We start from the raw sequence: 21,459 nt of genomic DNA, 5'->3' as shown, positions 1-21,459 counted from the left end.
GATATTAACTTGCCATAGATACAAATTTTTATTAACTTAAGAACAGTATTTTTCCTAAGGAAATTACATATGTTTATATATGTTTGACGTGTGGCTTAAGTTTGGCATACATACAAGTATATATATACATATATATATATATGAAATACCTACTTCTCTTGCATTTCAGTCAATTTTTACTTTATGCATTTTGGATTAAGTCTGTATATTCTGGTAAATGTTACAGTTTCCTGATGGAGTAATGTTTTCATCGTTATAAAATGTCTAGTAACAATAACAATGTATGTCTTAAAGCCCATTTTGATCTTACATACTTATAGTCACTTAAGTTTCAGTTGTGCTTCCTGTTTGAAGGATGTTTCTTTCCATCTTTTTTTTCCCCTAAGTTTCCTTTATTTTACGTGAGAGTCAGAATTACAGAGACAGAAAGGGAGAGGCGTTTCACTGCTCCAATGTTTCACTGCTCAAATGGCTGCTACTGCCAGAGCTGGGCTGATTCGAAACCAGGAGCTAGGAACTTCTTCCAGGACTCCCAGTGGATACAGGGGACCAAGAACTTGAGCCATTCTCTGCTGCTTTTCTGATCTTTTAGCAGGGAGCTAGACTGGAAATAGAGCAGCCAAAAACTTGAAATAGATGCCAGCATTACAGGTAGATGGTTAGTGTGCTATGCCAGCACGCCAGTCCTTTGTTCCACTTTTTATTTCAACAGAGAAGAGACAGAGAAAGATCTTCCATCTGTGGCCAAGCCAATTCGAAGCCAGGACCCGGGAGCTTCTGGGTGTCCCATGTAGGTGCAGGGTCCCAAGGCTTTTGGTCCAGATACACTGCTTTCCCAGGTCACAAGGAAAGAGGTGGAAGGGAAGTGGAGCAGCTGGGTCAAGAATTGTCACCCGTATGGCATCTTGGCACATGGAAAGTGAGGATCTGGCCACTAGACTACTGCACCAGGCCCTTAGTTCAAGTTTTTTGTTTAAGGAGAAACTTTCTCAAAGCTGTAAACAAGGATAATCATAGGAATTGCCATTTTCCCTCAGAGGGAATTGATATGTAATGTCTTAGAAACCCTAGTTTGTTCATATTTTGGTATTTTAATTGTTTCCGGCAGAAGGATAAATCCATCCCCTATTTTATTCCATCTTACCTGGAAGTAGTGTTGTTCTTTGTTTCAATGAGATAGTTGGCATATGACTTAGAAGTGACTTGTAGAAAGTCTTAGTTAAGCTTATATTTAAAATTCCAAAAATTTTAAAAAAGTGTTTATTTGAAAGGCAAAGAGACAGATAGATCTGCCATATGCTGAGTTACCCCCAACTCTCCCAACAGCCATGGCTGGGCCAGTTGGAAGCCAATAGTCATCTAGGTCTCCATGTGGGTAGCAGGAACCCATGACCTTGGGCCAGTATAGACTGCTTTGCCGTTGAAATAGAGTGAGCTGACGTGAAGGAGGTACAGCATACAAAGCTGCTGTCTGTGGTGCTGGCATCCCAGATGGATGCTGGATTGAGCTTTAGTTGCTCCATTTCAATCCAGCTCCTAGCTAATGTGCTTGGAAGAGTGGAAGGTGGACCAAGTCCTTCAGCTCCTGATTCTTGCTCTTTCTCTCGCCCTCCCCTCCTCCCCCGGCCCCAATCCTTTCTTTCAAATCAATGCAGAAATTTTAAATAAAAAAATTAAAAATGAAAGAATTGAAGGAGTAGGCACTTGATTTGAATTTTGTGAAATCCAGGTGTCCCAAGTAGTAAATTACTTCTGTGTTACAGTGCCAGATTTTGTTGGGTAATCTCAAGTTTGTACAGGTTTGGTATATCTTAGAAGATATATAGTAAACATAATGTATAGTAAAAATAATATGGATTAATATAAATATAGTTAGATGTGAGGTAGTAAAGCATGCTTTTCTGAAAAATTTTGTGGATATTTTTTAAACTGGTACAATATTCTTAAGGTCTATTCTAATGATTCACCTGTCAGAATTAAGTTTTATGCAACAGGACTTTTGAGATATACAGTGTGACTTTTGTGATATAAGATGTATTTTATGTGGTTTTATGTTCTGTTTTGAAAATATTTTCAGGCATATTAATGAGGATAAAAGGAAAACAGAAGCTCAAAAGCAAATTTTTGATGTTGTTTATGAAGTAGATGGATGCCCAGTAAGTAATCTCTTTGTTCTGAGTGTAATGTATTTTCTGTTTCTTGTTGATTTAATTTTTTGAGGTGCAGCTTAAGTATTACTTGATGCCAAGTGATTTTTCTGTTTTTCATTTGTGCAGGCTAATCTGTTATCTTCTCACCGAAGCTTGATACAGAGAGTTGAAACGATTTCTCTAGGTGAGCACCCCTGTGACAGAGGAGAACAAGTAACTCTGTTCCTCTTCAATGACTGCCTGGAGGTAAAGCTGTACTTCATCTAGAATAATAGCAATGATGACTTGTGTGGGTTCTCTGAATATTTCATACCAAATTCCGATTGAAGTGTAGTTATAAGTAAGCTCATAGACATTTTTTAAAAACCTGACATGCAGTTGATTTAACATGATTTATGACTGCTTTCAAAAAGAAAAGGTCTAGTAAGAATGATCCTAGTCAATGTGGAAATTTATGTTCATGAAAATAATTGCAAGAATGCTTCAAAAATTTCATGGAAAAATAGAAATATAAGTGTTTATTTTGACTCAAAAACTTTCCAAATCCATGGATAGTGTTTTTATTCTTTTTAAAGGTTTATTTGTCTGAAAGCAAAGTTAGCGAGGGACAGGGAGATCTTTTTTCCATTGACTGGCTCAGTCCCCAAATGGCCACAGGACCAAGGCTGGGTCAGACAAGGCAGGAGCCTGGTTCTGCATTCTTGTGTCCCAAGTGGGGAACAGGGCCCCAAGCACGTAGTGCAACTTGCACCATTTTCCTAGGACATTAGTAGGGAGCTGGGTTGGAATTGGAGCAGTGGGTATATCTGGTGCTCATGTGAGATGCCAGCATCTCAGGTATTTAATCCCCAGTGTGCCAAAATGCCATCCTCCTGTATTTTTTTTTATCATAGCAACTTTGGAAGATCCCTTGTATAAATTCCCCTTTCTACCTGAGTACTGTCCTCCCCTATCAAATATTATTACTTGTCTATCTATCTATCTATTTAAACAAAGGTCCCTTACTGGCTCTGCTTCCCCAGTGATGGAGACCAGAGGACAGAGCTGGGGAGAGGGGGACCAGCCAGCAGAGGAGGGGTCCTCTCCACAACATTCCATTTATACAGAGAACTAAACGGACAAGCACTGAGTCACTACTGTGGTTAAAAGTTGGCAGCAAGGGAAGGGACAGGAACAGGTATCGTTAAAAAATACAGGATTGCCCCCACAAACTCAGGCACCTGGGGTGGCATGGAGGGAGATTGGTGTATTAACCCAAAAGGAATCAGATCGAAAGTGGTTTTTGGGGGCCAGAGCCGTTAGGGCAGGAGGGGGGAAGAGGGAGAGAGGGACTGCCCTTCCCCTGCTGTACTCCCCCCAGCCCCTTTAGGGGCAGCCTGCGACCCCCAAGGGCAATCCTGGGGAGGTAAATTAATTTTTAAGTATAACATATAATTGAACAAACAAAATTAGAGATACAGTAAAATTCACTAAAGCTTCAGCTTGTTAAATGCAGAGTTTTGTCGTCATGAGCTAATAAAAAAATATTTCCATTTGATCAGAAGTAGTACGAAGACACGCAAAAATAAAAACAGTAATAATGATATACACAATGGACCATAGTTTAACATGTGAAAGAAATAAAAATTTAGGAGACAGTTAACGCTGAACTACCTTTCTATATCACCTCAATAAAAATTTTAGTTTGCCCTACTTCTGAGTGCAGGGATGAGTTGAAGGAATCAATTTTTAATCATATGTTATCTGAATTTGTACATAGTTTTTTGTACTTCTATTAAGTTATTATTATTTTTCTTTAAGATTTTCTTTATTTGAAAGGCAGCATGCATAGGAAAAGGGAGAGGGAGACAGAGGCACTGATTGTCTGTCCAGACTGCTGCGTCAGCTAGGGCTGGCCAGGAGTCAGGATCTCACTCTGTCCAGGTCTTCAAACACTCGAGCCATCATCTGGTGCTTTTCATGTACGTTAAGAGGTATCTGGAAGTGAAGAGGCTGGGATTTGAATCAGCTTTCTGATATGGGATGCCAGCATCCTTAGCAGTGAGTGGGTCGCTCCACCACAATATTCACCCCATCTGTTGTGTGGCTTACTCCACCACAATGCCCACTACACTTGCCACCCCTATTTTATTCTTTTGAAAAACCTGTTGAAGTCCCTAGGTAAGCTGGTTCTGTTTATCCAAAAGATTGTTATCTATTCTTCCTTACAAATCCATTCTGGTTTTTATCCTTTGCTCCCAGTGGGATCCATGACTTAATTTCAATGTTTGACCTACATCTCCTCCAAATTTTTTGAAATCTTCTGTAGAAGGCTCATTGATTTCCCTGCTGTTTTGATCCCTGTTGTTTTTTGTCCCGTTTAGCTTCCAAGTCCTTTAACTATTGCTTTCTTTACTTTCTTATTCTACCTCTTGACCTCCGTGACTCAGTCACTTCAGCAGAAATTCCCCTAATATTACATTTGTACTTCTTTTTTTTTTTTTTTTTATAATCTATTTTATTGTGTTGTTGACAATCTTTACATAGTTAATTACAGTTAAAGAAAAAAAGAAAAGAAAAAAAAAAGGTTCAGGGGGATAGGGAAGTGGGTAATACTATTATGTCCACATTGTTTCCATCTTGTATCTGAGGTAAAGGGGGATATTGAGGGGGAAGCCCCACCCGGTTTCCCGCCCACCCCGAGTCCCGGATGTGGGGCATGCTCTGAGATATGTGCTCGAGTGGTGTTAATAGTTCTCCGGTTATGAATCGCTGCCAGTTTCGCTCGATGAGGTCGTCCACTGATTGATATGGTCCATCATAAAGTCTCCGTTTGCCCCATATATCGCTGCCAACATATAGCTGAGATGAATGATTGATCTGCTCTGTCTTCTGTCTTTTCTTGATTAGAGTTCTGAGTCCAGCAGTTCGATTAGGGAGATCTCCAAAGAAACTTTGAGGTATTCCCAGACTAGTTTCTTGTATGCTCTAGCAAGCACAGGGCCCGGCACAGTCCATCACCACGATCAGCTGGTGGTTGCAATTGCTGGGTTGGTTCTGTTTTCAGTCCCGAGTTGCGCTGGAACCAATGGGTGTTGCAGTCCAGTCTGGTTCTGCCCAGCACGTACTCGGCCCTCACACAAACCAGTGGGAGCTGCAGCCTAGTCGGGGCGACCCACAATAACCCCCACCAGGCCCGCCCCCTTACCCTGGTTTGCCAGTATGTGTAGCAGAAGACCAGTCTGTCCCCCATCCCATTTGGCTCTTGTACGTGTCAATGGGTATTAAAGCTTAGTTCTATCTAACCAACTCAACCATCCAGCCCTCACGGGTGTTGCTGAGTGCCTCTCTATCTAGCCATCCCAGCCCCCGTCCCAGTCTTCATGCCCTCCCACGGGAATAGTGACCCAAGAAGGGGGAACCCACTTTTTCCCTCCCAGGTCTCTCTGTCCCGGTTTATGCACTCTTTAGGTGGTTCTGTGATTTGACTTGACAGAATTAGTCCCCAGTGCCAGCTTCTGCGGCTATGCCCAAACATCCCTCACCCACTCTAATTTATGCTTGCACCAGCAGGAATAATCAGCCCAGCCTGGCTTTTCCCTGATCTAGTCCACATGCAGCGCACAGGTGTTGTAGCCTTGCATAGTCTAGTCTGTCTCTATCCCAGCCCACGCTCTCTGGTGGGAGTAGCTGTCCGGCGAGGGAACCAGCCTCTTAATCCCCCCGCCAGTTCTGCCCCTCCCTTCCTTCCTGGATCTCATGTGTGCTGGTTGGGTGCTGCATTCATATCCAGTACAGGCAACCACGCCCTGGCATTCCATAATGTGTACTGGTTTTGTCGCGACCAAACCCGGCTCATCCCACACTCTGATCTGGTGATCGGATTTGCCAGTGGGTGATACGGACTGATTCAGCCTGGTCTGCTCCTGACCCATGCTGAATGTGTGCCAACATTTGTACTTCTATCTGTTTGCCACAAAAGCCAGAGCTGAGCCAGTCTGGAGCCAGGAACTTCATCCCTGTGGGTGCAGGTGCCCATGGACTTGAGCCATCCTGTGCTTTCCCAGGCCATAACCAGGGAGCTTGATTGGAAGTGATGCCACTGGGACTTGAACCAGTGCCCCCATGGGATGCCAATGGAGGCTTAGCCTACTACACTATGGCAGAAGCACTTTTTGTTTTTTCATGTGAAAGACAGGGTGACACAGAGAAAGAGGAAAGAGAAAGAGCAACAATAGAGAGAAAAAAAATGTACATCATGGCCTAGGCTTCTGTTGATTTGAAAGGCAGAGTGACAGAGGAGAAAGGAGAAGCAGAGAAATCTTTCATCCATGGCTCCACTCCCCACATGACCACTTGTTTCATCTAGTGGATGGAAGATCTCTCTTTCTCTAGGTTATTCTGTCTTTCAAATTTTTAATTTTTTTGGGTGGGGGTGAAATGAAAGAAAATTTGAAATTCAGTTATTTTGCTTAGCCAAGTTAACTTGAAAATATTCAGATATTATCTCAAATCCTGTTACTCAATATTTCGTTTTTTAACCCTGTTGCTTCTCGCAATGTTTCTTAGTTTTTTTAAACTACTAGAACGTTTTTATCTTTTGGGTGGGTTTTCTGACTTTTGAACTCTTTGCAAGCAAGCATCAGAATTTCTACTGCACAGTTGTATGTATGATTTTGTCATGTAGTAGTTGTGATTCTTATGCATAAGTTATTAATGACTAATTTTCAAATGAGTTATATCTAGATTTATGTGACTAGTGCTCTTTTAAAGTATTTGGTCCTTAATTGTTTTTATTCATATAACTTACTGTAACTTTTTGGAATTTTCTTTGATTAGATAGCAAGAAAGCGACACAAGGTTATTGGCACTTTTAGAAGTCCTCATGGCCACACCCGACCCCCAGCTTCTCTTAAGCATGTTCGTCTAATGCCGCTTTCTCAGATTAAAAAGGTGTTGGACATAAGAGAAACAGAAGGTATGCTCATTGGATAAATTGTTGACTAAGTAAAAGTAGTTTCTGTTTATTGTAGGTTGCAAGTGTGCTTAAATTACCCATATTTCTTGGGATTTTAGTCATGGACGAGTTCCTTATTCAGGAATGATTCAATTGTAAGCATCCTGATCACAAAAAAATTATTTAGCCATTTTATTTCTCTACTACCTTGAGTCATTGAAATCTTTTGATATTGCCATTGATCTGTTTTCTTAAACTTCAGAAAAATATTAAATGGCATAGAAAATTTTGCCTAATTTACATATCATAGAAAGTTATTTTTATTATTGATTCTTACTTGGTACCCTATTTTTATTACAATTCTTTCTGGTGTTTTAATATAGTAACTTACTGATGTTCTTTAAAAAACAAAGGAGACAGAGTAGAGAAGATTGTTGTCATTGTGATTTCGATGCGCTGAGGGAATGAAATTCTTTTTCAAGGAGTAACACTTTACTTATGGTTGTTCTGCAAACCCTAGATTGCCATAATGCTTTTGCCTTGCTTGTGAGGCCACCAACAGAGCAGGCTAATGTGCTGCTCAGTTTCCAGATGACGTCATATGACCTTCCAAAGGAAAACTGGCTGAAGATGCTGTGTCGACATGTAGCCAACACCATTTGTAAAGCGGATGCTGTAAGTTCTTAGACCCATTGTTGTCATGAAAATTTAAACTCTATGGCAGTGTCTTCACCTCAGAATAAATCTGTATGGTTCTAATGCCATATTAAATAAGAATTTTAGTTTGCGTGTGTTCAGGAAAATTTTCTTAATAAAATATTTTGGAAAAAATTTTGAAAAGATTATACACACAAAACATTAATTTTATTGGAAGTTTTGGATGTGCCTGTTGTAGGCTTTGAAATGTGTGGAACCAGAAAATGTACAGTTTTGTAGATTTTAGAATATTTCCATCATTTTTTTAAAAAGATTTATTTATTTTTATTACAAAGTCAGATATACAGAGAGGAGGAGAGGCAGAGAGGAAGATCTTCCATCCAATGATTCACTTCCCAAGCGAGCACAGTGGCCAGTGCTATGCCGAGCCAAAGCCAGGAGCCAGGAACTTCTTCCAGGTCTCCCACACAGGTACAGAGTCCCAAGGCTTTGGGCTGTGCTTGACTGCTTTCCCAGGCCACAAGCAGGGAGCTGGATGGGAAGTGGAGCTGCCGGGATTAGAACCAGTGCTCATATGGGATCCTGGCACGTTCAAGGCGAGGACTTTAGCCACTAGACCACTGCAGCCGGGCCCAATTTCCATCATTTTTATTGTTTGAATACCTCTAATCTGGAAATCTTAAATCTGAAATTCTTTAAAGTTTGAAATTTATCGAGTGACCTGTTGACATTTTTTAGAGTATCCGTGATTTCAGATTTTCGGATAAAGATGTCAAACTGTAGTAAAAATATTTTGTTCTTGTTTAAATCTTGAAAGCGGGAAGTGGGTTGGGTTGTAGCATGTTGCTTTTCTTATCAGCTCAGTTTGCCATTATATTTTCCTTATATCATCATGAGATGTAATTTATACTATATAGATGAAAGTGGAGTTGGATGAGAAACTCAAAATATTGAAGTTAAATGACTTTGCAGAAATCTAAGAGAGATGCTAGATCAAACTAGATCCCCTGAAAGGTGAATAGGATTTCCTTAACTCTTCATATTAGAGGTAAACCTGTGATCCACCCACAGAGATTAGAGAGGAAGTGTTGATATAGGACATGACTCTTTTCGAATAATAGTACAATGAGATTTCCTCCAACATTTGTAGGAGAATAAAATATTTTGTCATGTTAAATCTGTCCTTGAAAGACCTTTAGGCATAAAATGAAGTATCTAATCTTTTTTTTTTTAGATGTATGTTTATGTATACGTAAGGCAGCCTTTTAGAGTGAGAAAGAGAGACCGAGACGAGACGGAGGTCTTTCCTTTCATCCAGTGTTCACTGCTCCAGAGACTGCTATGGGCAGGGTTGGAGTGGCCAAAGCTAAGAGCCAGGAGCTTCATCAGCTCTCCTGTGTAGGTGCAGGGCCTTCTGCTGCTGCTTTGGCAGGCGCATTAGCAGGGAGTTCGATTGGAAGTAGAATGGCTGGGACTTGTCTTGAACTGGCGCCCGTGTTGTGTGCCAGCGCTGCAGGGGACGGCTTGGCTTCATGTACCACAGCTCCAGCTCTTAAGTGGATAGATCATCTTGGGTTTAACTTTTCTACCTCCTTGTTCAGAGACATGAAGAGGGCTTTTAAGTGATTGTTTAATTTCTACGGGCTAAGAATGTGTTGAGAATGGTTTGTTCTGTGAAAAGGCTCATAAAGTGGAATATTATACTAATGCATGCGTCTAGAATACTGTCGAAAAAGATAGATAGCTTTTGCAATAAAGCTTATAAAAGTGTCCATTATGATGTTTTTTCATAGTTGTAGTAATCCAAATATAAAATGGGCTTTTTCACAGTATAGTGATTTCTTATTGTAGAAATTACTTCACCATTAAAAAAAAAAACCCTTTTTTAAAAGATTCAGTTTCATTTCATTTGAAAGGCAGAGAAAAACACATACACACACGCATATACCCCGCTTCCTCCCCAACCCCACCCATACCCTCAAAGCACTGTTTTACTCCCTGATTGCCCCAGATGTTTACAGCTGGGCTAGGCCAAAGCTAAGAGCTTATAACTAAAATTGGAACTTCATATGTGTGGCAATATCTCAGATACTTGACCCGTTGTTTCTTGTGTGTGCATTAGCAGAGAACTGGATTTCAAAGCGTAACTGAACTTGAACCTAGGCACTGCAACATGGGAGGCATCTTAACCACAGATGCAAATACCTGCCCTTCATTAGAATGTCAGACTAGTTGGCTCATGCAGCCCTTTGCAGATTCATAATCCTAGTACTTACATGTAAAGTAAATGGAAATGTTTTCCATACTGCAGTAGTATGGTGCGGTGGGTTAAGTTGGTGCTTGCAGTGCTGGCACCTCCTGTCAGAGGTTTACACATTTGAATCCTGGATGCTGTGCTTCTAAGCCAGTCCCCTAATAGTGTGCCCAGAACATGGGCCACGCACTTGATTCCCTGCAGTGCTATGGGAGACCCACATACAGTTCTGTGTTCCGCCTTTGTGGTCTGGCCTAGCCCTGGCTGTTGTAGCCATTTGGAGGTGTGTGCACAAGTGGAAAATCTCTGTATCCATCTTTCTGTCACTTTTTCTTTGAAACAAGTAAATAAATGTTTAATATATGAAACATTATATATATGTAATGTATTAAATCAGTTTAAATGATAAATTTATATTACCTGTTGATTTACCAGCCAGATGATGGTTAGATGATGGTACTAGAATTGGATCTCAGTAACCATTAGAAAAATTTCTTAAAGTATAATTAGCCACAAGATGGCAGCAAGTATTTAACTGTGTTACGATTTGTGCTGTTTAGCATCATAATATCCTTCCAATCTGTTGAAATTATTTTCTTTTCAAAATTGTAAGTTCAGTGACTTCAGCCCAGCCCTTCCTTGCATTTGAAGTTTACATATAGTAAATTTTGAAAAGCCTTTAGTCAATGTCTTGAACATTTTGTCACGTTGAAGAGAATGTATTTCTAAGTATTTAAGTGCAGAAATGTAAAACTTTTTTTTTTTTAATTAGACTTGTTTCTATCCAACTGCTAGGACTTGACAGAGTTACCAGTAGAGAGGGACACACACACACACACAGCTTTAGCTTCCACTCATTGGTTCACTCGAAGTGACCGCAATAGTCTGGCTCAACCAAGCTGAAACATACAGCGTGGAAAACTCCATGTGGTTCTCCATGTGGGTGGCAGGGGCCCAGGTTCTTGGGCCATTTTCCACTGCTTTTCCAGGTGCATTACCAGAGAGAGGGATTGAAAATGAAACAGCCAAGACTCAAACCAGGCACTCATGGGATTTGTCTGTTGCAGGAGGGGTTAGCACAATGTTTTCTTCATGTTAAGTGTGATGGGGCTAAATGTGTTCATGAAAAATGCACATTAAGTTTTTTAATCTAAAGATATATTTTAGCTATTAGAAAAGCAGAGAAGCACACACACACACACACAGAGGGAGAGATACATTGCATTCACTGGTTTACAACCTATTGGCCAGAATGACTGGAGGTGGGCCACGCAGAGCAGAGCAGGAGCCTGTAACTTTCCCCAGTGCTGTCACGTGGGTGTAGGAGCCCAAGTACTTGAATTGTTTCTTGCTGCTTTCCCAGGTGTATTAGCAGGGTGCTGAAATGTAGAATGGAAGTGGAGTGATTGGGACTCGAACTGACATCCATTAGGATTAACAGCATTGCAGGTGGAGGCTTAACCCGTGGTGCCACAGCTTTGGCCCTGCACATTAGCATTTTTTTAAAACAGATTTTTTTAAAAAAATTTATTCTTATTACACAGTCAGATATACAGAGAAGAGGAGAGGCAGAGAGGAAGATCTTCCATCCGATGATTCACTCCCCAAGTGACTGCAACGGCCGGTACCGCGCCGATCTGAAGCCTAGAACCAGCAACCTCTTCCGGTTCTCCTATGCAGGTGCAGGGTCCCAAAGCTTTGGGTCATCCTCAACTGCTTTCCCAGGCCATAAGCAGGGAACTGGATGGGAAGTGGAGCTGCCTGGATTAGAACCGGCACCCATATGGGTTCCTGGAGCATTCAAGCAAGGACTTTAGCCGCTAGGCTACGCTGCCAGGCCCGCACATTAACATTTAACTTCAGTTTTCTGTGAACTTTTGAAATGGCCCTCATATTTCTTGATGCCTTAAATAGTTGGGCCTTACTTTAATTAAAAGTAAGATAAGTGCATCTGTTTTATTATGTACCATTTTATTTATCAGACTTACTTGTAAATGACTTAAGAATTACAATTTTCAAACTGAAAGAACTTAATCTAATATTCTATATGTACAGCTAAGAGCAGCGGCAGAGACCAATGAGTGTAAAGCTATCGCTAAAATCTAATAATTCTCCTATTTTAGTATATTTGCATCTGAAACAAATGCAAGTAGTTACCCCGTTTGCTGATCAAATATTCTTGATAATTTTTTAAATCATGAATATATAGCCCTTTATACTCTTATTTTAGTATTTAAAGATTAACCATTTGTGGGCTTTGGCTTAGCGAGTTAAGCTTCACCTGTAACACTGACATTTCATATGGGTGCTAATGTGAGACCTAGCTGCTCTAGTTCCTCCAGCTCCCTGCTGGAGGCCTAGGAAAGCGGTGGAGGACAGACCAAGAGCCTGGCTTCCTGCCACCCGTATGGGAGATCCGGAAGAAGCTCAACCCGGTCTGGTTCTGGCTGTTGTGACTATTGGGAAGTGAACCAGCAGATGGGAGACCTCTCTCTGTCTAGGTCTGTCTTTCAAATAAAGAAAATGAATCTTAAAAGATGTTTAAAATTTTAATCTGTTGAAAATCTTGTATCTTAGAAATAGGTATTTCCCCCCCCCCCCCCCCCGTTGTAACCTTTAATTATGTGGTCCATATTCTAAGGCTTATGTATATTATCTGATGTTAGGTGGTAGTTTTGCTGATTCCATTATAAATTTCTAACATCAAATGTGTTAAAAGTATAATTTTATTAATGAATTAAGTATTGTCACCCTTTCCTCCAGTTTAATGTAGTTTGGAAACAACTTGATAATTAAATATCTTATGCTATCATTCGGTGCTTTCACTACTCACCCTTTATGTTTCTTTTTAAAAATCTAACTCTCCTATGTCTCAGTTTATATCAGTGACTACTTATGAGCAGCAGTATTCACGTGCAGCTCCTAAACTGGTAAGGGCAAGTTTTACCTGCATGAGGAAGGAAAGTTTCCCCCTTTTAGCAGACAAATGAAAGAAGTGAGTCTTTTTTTTTTTTTCCTGTAGGGATGGATTTTTTCCTTCCTTCCTTCCTTCCATAGTTTGCACACACAGAGAGTGATAGAGAGATCTTCCCTCTGCTGTTTTGTTTGCTGTCCAGCACTGAGGGACTTGATACACAGAGCTGATAATCGTACACATGGAGTGCTGACTGGTGATCAATACCTGGAAGTTGAGCCAGACCCTGAGTTATGGGATGCAGATGATCCACGGCTTAACCTGTGTTGCAGTGCCCGTTCCAGTACGTCCTTTTTGGAAAGCAATTCATACATTATGAACTTTGAGAAGTTCACACACATACTACACTCTTGAGTACTTTTATTATTCTAGCTTAGGAGACCGCTAATATCCCTAAAATACGATTTAACATTTTTGCATACAGAAATAATTTACTTTGCTCGTTTTATAGTAAAATAAATAGCAAAATTTTACAGTTTCTAGGTGTACAGTTGAATTACATTAAGTATGTTCAAAAAGTTACAGGAAATTATAAATGCATTTAAATATTTTGCACTAAAATGAACATTTAATTCCACTCTCTACAAACTTTTTAAAGATTAGTCTTTCTTCAGTACCTCACTTAAGATACTCTTAAACAATAGAATGATAAAATAAATGTATACTCAGAAAAGACACAAAAAGAATATGGTATATAGAAAATTGGAAAAAAGATATAAGCTGAATAGCATTTTGCAATTTTGTCATGAAATATGTAAATGTAGAAAAATAATGTGTAAGAAGTGTCTCAGTGTGAATGGTGATTGGTCAGTAGAAGTAGGAAAGTTTTTTTTTTCACTGTTAATCTTTACATATTTATTCATTTATCTTAAAGACGGACTGACTGAAATAGATAAGTTATGTCTGATTGTTTTAGGCTCCAAGTAGCTTCAAGTTAGTGGATTGCGGGAAGGATGGCCAAGCTGGATTCAGGAGCCAGCAATGTGCTGCTGCTCCCAAACGCGTGGGCAATGACCTGCTGCCTCCTGGGCCCTGTGGTAGGACGGTGGGTGAGAACTGCGGCTGTCTGGGAGTCCACAGGCACCTTGTTGTGGGCAGCAAGATCCCAAGCTACAGTTGAATGTGCTTGGCCACAGCACCTATCTCAGGAATGATTTGTTTTAAATTTAAGTCTTTTATATTAATTTTTTAATTAAAGGCTTTTTAAAAACTTTATTTGAAACCCAGAGTAATGAAAATGGAGTTTTTTTTTTTTAAGCTACAGAAAGTAATTATACATAGTTAAGGAGAGCATAACACATACACATTTCAGTGTGTACATACAACATATAATGATCAGAATATGGTAGTGGGCATTTTGTCATTTAGATAAATATTTTTTATTGATTGGGAACATTAAAAATCCTATCAACAAGGTATTTTGAAAGAAAGAATTAATAGCAATCAGCTATTCTGATTCATTAGAAAGTTATTCTTCCGGGCCCAGCGCAATAGTGTAGTGGTTAAAGTCCTCGTCTTGCACGCACCGGGATCCCATATGGGCGCCAGTTCTAATCTCGGCAGCTCCGCTTCCCATCCAGCTCCCTGCTTGTGGCCTGGGAAAGCAGTTGAGGACGGCCCAAAGCTTTGGGACCTGCACCCGCGTGGGAGACCCGGAAGAGATTCCTGGTTCCCAGCTTCGGATCAGCACAGCACCGGCCGTTGTGGTCACTTGGGGAGTGAATCATCGGATGGATTTTCCTCTCTGTCTCTCTCTGTATATCCACCTTTGCAATAAAAATAAATAAATCTTAAAAAAAAATTTTATTGTTCCTATCCAGCCTTTTAATCATCCTCTGCCCACAATCCTCCATTATTCCACACTCTACCCACTTTCTGGTAACTACTGTTCTTCTCTCCACCTCTATGAGATCAGCTTTTTGGCTTGTGAATATAAGTGAGAACAGGCAATACTGTCTTTCTGTGACAGATTCGCTTAATATAAGTTTGTTCATTTACATCCATGGGAATACAAATTGCATATTTCACTTTGTTTCTATGGCTGAATATGTTCCATTAAGAAAAATATGAGTGCAGCTGGTTCTTTGATATGCTGATTTCACTGCTCTTGGATAAAAACCCAGTAATGATAATTAATAAAAAAAAAAGTAAAAACAACAACAACAACAAAAAAAAACCCCAGTAATGGAATTACTGGGTTATGTGGCCATTCTATTTCTAGTTTTTGAGGAATCTCTATACTGTTTTCCTAATGGCTGTGCTAATTCGCCTTCCCACCTACACAATTTTGGAGTTTCCTTCTCAGCATCACTCCGAAAGTTTGTTAGTTTTTGTCTTTTTGATAATACTGTCCCAAATGGGTAAAGATGGAATCTCATTGTTTTTTTGATTTGCACTTCTCTGAGACTTGAGCACTTTTTCATGTATCTTTAGCCATTTGTATTTGCTTTTTGGAGGAAAAAAAATCATTGAAATTATCCATTTTGAAAAAGATTTTTTTTTTTTTTTTTAAATTTGGGAGGCATAATTAGAGAGGACAGAAAGGGAGAGAGATTTTCCATCTGCTAGCTAAGTCCCCAAATGGTTGCAGTGTCAAGGGCTGGACCAGGTGGGAGCCTAGGAATCCTAGTGTCCCATGTTGATACAGTTGCCCAAGCCATTGCATTAGCATGGAGTGGGATTGCAGGTGGAATGGGTGGGACTTGAAGCGGTATCCTTGTGGGATGTTAGTGCCGTATGTTAGTGCCATGGGTGAAGGCTCAATCTGCTCTGCTCCACACCACAACTCTGGCTCCATCTTTACATTTTAAAATAATGAAAAATTTTTTTTGACAGGAGAACCTTATGTATCCTGCAGATCCAGAATCTTTTGAAGTAAATACTAAAGATATGGACAGTACATTGAGTAGAGCTTCTAGGGCAATAAAAAAGACTTCCAAAAAGGTGAGTTTTGAGGAAGTTATTAAATCTCTATCTAAAATATATTTTCAGATTGTATTAAAATGTCATTTTCATAAAGATCTTATTGACCATACAGAGGAGGGTTGTTCTGTTCTAGAAAATAACTCTAGAAATAATGATTGTAGTTGATTTCTTTGCCTTAGTGATTATAGTAGCTTATTGTTTCCACTCTTGTTATAGTGACATTTCCATAAATTATACTAAGATATAAATTCATTGTTCACATTTTATCTAGATATGTGTATATAGTCATCTAATCTTGGCTGAAATATTTTCTTAGCAAAAAGTAGATAAGAGTTCGGTGAACAAGGATCTCTTACTGATCTAAAAGCATGTTTTAGTCTTTTTTGTGAAAAAATATTTGCACGTATTCGATTTATTGGGGACTGCATGATTATCTTGGTAATTAAAGAACGAGAATTTTGGTGTTCAAGGGAAATTTTCAGCCCCAAGTGTATTCTTTCCCTCAAAGGAAAAGCCTTGAACTGTCTATTTCCCATCATTTAACATATGTGATGTATAATAGATAAGCATGTTAAATGATGACTTAAATGAACCCCTTTACTCTTTGAATAAAGAAAATGAGGTAGATTGGGTTTGGATTAGAATTTCCTGACCTAATGATGGCAGAATCAGTCAGGAATCCAGGTTAGGTGATTTTCTTCCTTTCTTTGGCTTTGAGGCAAAATAGGCTGTACTATATTGCATTTTCTCATTACTTTATGCCGAAGAGATTGTAATTTTGCCATGAATTATGTGTAGATCATTTTTTAATGCATAAACATTTCTACCAGCTACGTTAAATTTGCCTATGCTTATTCTGTGGTTACTTTTAAAACTGCAGGTTACCAGAGCATTCTCTTTCTCTAAAACTCCCAAAAGAGCTTTCCGAATGACTCTCACGACGTCCCATAGCTCAGCAGAAGGAAGAAGCCCTACCAGCAGCGATAAGCTGGCAGTGAGTCGTCTGCCTAGCACATCGTCATTGGCGGTGAGTGATTTTCATTTATTGAGCTAAATGACCTATTTGTTCATGCAGTTGGTAGAGAATTCATTAATTTCTTAAAAATAGAAATGTTAGTTTTCGTCTTTTGATATTTGTCGCAATTTAACTGGTAAAGGCAACTTAGAAAAGCTTCACTATTAACTAGAGACAAAAGGTGCAGTTTATTCATTATGAAATTTTACTGATATTAAAGTGTTTTAAGTTTCCTAAAAATGAAACGTTTCAGTGTGGCTTATCACTTTACTAATGCAAATAGTTATGGTTATACTTACATAGATTGTTTCAAATAATAGCAGAGACTGAATTTGATTCCTTTTGCCATTTCTGCGGTGAGTAGAAACTTAATTTCAAAAGATCATATGGATTCTAAATTTATGCATATATTTTTAAATTTTTCCTAAACAATCTAAATTTTCGGCAATATTGAACTACTACATATCTAATTTTATGGGCATTTCTGACATATAATAATATAATTACGTTTTCAGTAATGTATTTGTTCCTTGCACAATTATTGTTATCGTAACCTGAGGTTAATAATAAAATCAGATTACTGACACCTATTTTATCTGAAAGGCAGAGTTACATAGAGAGGGAGGAATCTCTGTTGGTTCACTTCCCAAGTGACTGCAGCAGCCAGTGCTAGGCCAGGCTGAACCCAGCAGCCAGGAGCTTCCGCCTGATCCTGCGTGCAGGTTCATGAGCTCAGGCACATGGGCCGCCCTCCACTGCTCTGCAAGGTGAATTAGCAGGTAGCTGGATCACTAATGTAGCAGCCTGATCTCCAACTGGCAGCTTTGCTGTGCCATGGCACATGCACAGCAACTTTGTAACCCGTAGCAACATATTTGCAGTTTAGAAAAGTACTTACCACATGATATTGTAATGTATCATGATATCTAATATAAGGGTACTTCAAAAAGTTCATGAAGATAAAAATAAGTATTAGTTTATTTTGTTACGTAGACACAGGTAAATTTAATTTTTATAATGGCTTTCCCCATATATTAAGAAAAAAACTTGTCATTAAAATACACTCGTACTCTAAATTCCATTTTTCCAGTATCCTCTGGTGTGTGTGTTTGTAAAGAAAAATCATGCATACGCAAATGATGTGATAATGTGATTATATACATAAAGGCAGTTTGGGTAGTGATTAAGAGCATGGATTCTGGAACTTACAAACCATATAAATTTTTGGCAAGTGCTTCGTGTGTGAAGTGAAACTGAAGTGGTGTAAGAATGAAATGAGCCAATGTATTTAACATGCTTAGAACACTACCTGCGACATTGTGGATGTGCTAGTGCTTTATGAAAGGCTATCATTTTTATATAAAATGTGTATAAGCCCAGCACGTAATACTCAAGTATTTTTTAAACAGCTGAAACCTTTAGTTAACATATCAGAGTTGTGACTGAATCTATGAGTGTATTATCCAGATTTTGATCCGCCTTATCCAGATTTTGATTTTTTAACCTTGAAGAATGGGAAAGAAAAAATACTTGGTTGGCAACAGAAAAATGTAAGAATATTTAGATAAATTAAAATTGACAAAATGAAGATAAGCACTTATTTTTAAAAATTGTATTATAAACTTTCTTGAACTCTAAGTACTATTTTTCGTGCTTATTCTAAGTATTGACTTTCAAATGAAGGGAAATGAATATTTAAAACATTTCAAAGAATAATTTATATGTGGTTATATCATTTTAATGTTTTTGATCTATATATACAAAAGTACTTAAAACATTTTGAAGACGTTCCTGTCCTCTTCTCAATTGCGTGTTTCTGTTCTAGCAGATTACCCATTCTGTTTCCACAAGCAATATCATTGGATTTACTAGACATTCTTATGGTCAGCGTTCCAACTCCACTCGTGGGCACTCTCGTTCCTCCTGGTTTCGATCTATACATCATTCTTCTTCCCAGGCTAGTTTTTCAGAGATACTAGAAGGAAATACTGATTTTCAGATTTCACAAAAGTTCTATCCAACTCATCTTTGACACTTGTGAAGAATTAGGAGATTTGCCAAACAATGATGGAAGCAAGCCTCGTGAACTTTAATGTGAGCCCACTAGCTATTTGAAATGTGTATTTCTAGAAAGGTGGATGTATTCTTTCCCACTGAATTACATTTTAGGTGGAGGGGAACTTTTGAATTCACAACTTTGTTTCTGTGTTGAATGTAGAACGCTTTATGCTTAATGGAGTTTCTTTCAATATGGCACATAATAGTTTTGTAAGGTCATATACCCTTAATTTTAGAAAAGTTACAAGGTGCGTTAGAAATTTTCTTATGTAGGAAAGTGCCGTGTTTTGTTATTGTTTAGGATTTATATATTTATTTAAAATCCAATTACAGAAATAGGGGTTTCTCAAATTCATGCTCCTGAATTTTTATTTTTTTAAGAATTATTTTATTTATTCGAAAGGCACAGTGACAGAAAGAAGGGGAGAGACAAAGAAGAGAGTCCCCATCTGCTGGTTCACTCCCTCAGGTACTACAATGGTCAGGACTGAGCCAAGGTGAAGCCAGGAGCCATGACCTTCTTTAGGGTCTCCCATGAGGGTGTCAGGACCAGTTGGGCTCTCTTCTGCTTTCCATGGTGTGTCTGCAGGGAGTTACATTGAAAGTGGAGCAGCTGAGCCTCAGACTGATGCCAGTATGGAATGCTGGTGTCTCAGCGGCTTTATGTGCCCTGACATAGTGCCAGTCCAAGGGCTTTGTCTCTTTACTTCAAAAATTTGTTTACCAATAAAACACTGAATCATGAATATGTGACAGAAGTAAGCCCAGGGTCTTTCCAAACTGAATGGTGGACTAATAAACTAGTCTACCACATTTGGTTTGTGTTCTCAGAATACTAAAATAATCTTAATTTCATTCCATCGCCCTCCCTTATAATTTATTAGATGTATAAATAATTAGACTTCATGGTGAACTATATAATTATTTTAAAAAATTTAACACATGAAATAATGTTTTATCTTTACAGGGTATCCCATCTCCTTCCCTTGTCAGCCTGCCTTCATTCTTTGAAAGGAGAAGTCATACTTTAAGCAGATCTACAACTCATTTGATATGAAGCCTAAAAACTTAAATGACAGAGATGTATTAATACTTCCTACTCAAAAGAGACACTGACTTAAATGGTACTTGTAACTAGCACTTGGTTGAAGCTGGGAAGATGTTTAACACTAATGTTTGCCATTTGATTTTCTTCTCGAAGGAATAAAAGTTTGTCTTACATTTTTCAAGCCTGTGTAAAAAATTTGAATGATTTTGATGTAACTTATCTCTTTGATTGAATTCCTCATCCAATGACCAATAATTTAAGTTATACATGGTATTAGTAGTTTTGCAGCCCTGATACAGTAAATAAATGTTATTGGTGGGTACCAGATCCTGCTGTAAATCTATTTGTATAGTATCAATGAATGAATTTGTGGAAATGCATATTTGTGAATCTCAGTTTGTATAGAAGTTAAGTAATACTACAGTGCTTACCAGATAAAATTCCTGAGTAAATAGAGGGATCTTTAAGATCTACCATCTGCATTGTGAAGGGTTTTCTTGTATTAATAAGACCAACACTTAAAGGGAATTGCTTGAAAATTCTTTTCAAATTTAGAGACTCACAGAAGGATTAGAAAGTACTCATTTTGTGAAAGCAGATGATTGATAAATACTTGCAGATATTTCCCAGGCAGTATTTACGGTGATTTTAGCCACTGGCAAATCTTGTTAGTTTGGTAGTGTGTGGACTTGTATTTTGGAAGACAAAACCATGAGAAAAGTGTAGTAAAGACTGTTTATATTTTTTTTATGGAATAATTATAAAGTTGTCATCAGTTATATAAATCCGTGAAATGCATAGATATGTATATGGTCAATTTTTATAGTGGTCTTATAATTACATGTAAAATTGAAATTTTATCTGGTGTTTTAAAATATTTTTCAAAGCCCTGATGTCATCTTTCATAATAGTCTTGTTTTCTAATAGTCAGGAATACAAAATAGTCAAATTTTAAACTTGTTTTGTTGGGGCCAAGGCAAACATTTAATTATCATTTAACAATGTGCAATTATCTGCTTTAATTGTTTAACTGACCATAGCTTTTTTTTCCAGTGCTATCAATGTGCTACTTCAGCAATTAGCTTATGACCCCTTTTTTGCTGTATTTTAAAAGCAGTTATGTTAATAAGAGCTTTGTAAATAAATACTTAAAACCCAAAAATATTTTATGTCTTAAAATAACTCCTTCAATTTTCCTAGCCAGTGGTTAATTTCTGCATCAACTCCTTCTCCATTGTTTATTTTCCTATCCTTTCTGCATTAATATTTTGAACATTCGTACACTGGTCTGTATAGTGAGTGTATTTAATCTGAATTCTTCATGTAGAATAGAGGCAGTGAATATTATGATGTCATATGTAAGATTTTGTCTTTATGTGTATTGTTCTGGGAGAAAACATATAACCTTTATCATTTTGGGGGACCAGAAGGAACTATGATTC

At 38.4% G+C, this 21,459-nt stretch overlaps 1 protein-coding gene across 11 annotated transcripts in view; it reads left to right on the top strand.

The window, feature by feature from the left end:
- The window catches only part of ECT2 (epithelial cell transforming 2), a 53,985-nt gene extending 33,023 nt beyond the window's left edge, over window positions 1-20,962 (top strand). For 8 of the 11 annotated variants that reach the window (XM_058661092.1, XM_058661088.1, XM_058661089.1 and 5 more), the window contains 8 exons: window positions 2,078-2,156; window positions 2,277-2,396; window positions 6,969-7,107; window positions 7,607-7,761; window positions 15,807-15,914; window positions 16,777-16,923; window positions 18,740-19,005; window positions 19,937-20,962. In XM_058661092.1, coding sequence (XP_058517075.1) covers window positions 2,078-2,156; window positions 2,277-2,396; window positions 6,969-7,107; window positions 7,607-7,761; window positions 15,807-15,914; window positions 16,777-16,923; window positions 18,740-18,943 — 952 coding nt within the window. In that variant the 3' untranslated portion in view covers window positions 18,944-19,005; window positions 19,937-20,962. The remainder of the gene's footprint in view (window positions 1-2,077; window positions 2,157-2,276; window positions 2,397-6,968; window positions 7,108-7,606; window positions 7,762-15,806; window positions 15,915-16,776; window positions 16,924-18,739; window positions 19,006-19,936) is intronic. The other 3 variants (XM_058661095.1, XM_058661093.1, XM_058661090.1) reach the window with 1 other exon arrangement.
- Window positions 20,963-21,459: the final 497 nt, after the last annotated feature.

This window comes from Ochotona princeps, chromosome 3 (genome assembly GCF_030435755.1).
Source record: "Ochotona princeps isolate mOchPri1 chromosome 3, mOchPri1.hap1, whole genome shotgun sequence".
In the NCBI taxonomy this organism is placed as follows: Eukaryota; Metazoa; Chordata; class Mammalia; order Lagomorpha; family Ochotonidae; genus Ochotona; species Ochotona princeps.
The sequence above is the reverse complement of the archived record's forward strand: the minus strand, read 5'-3'. Positions and strand labels throughout refer to the sequence as shown.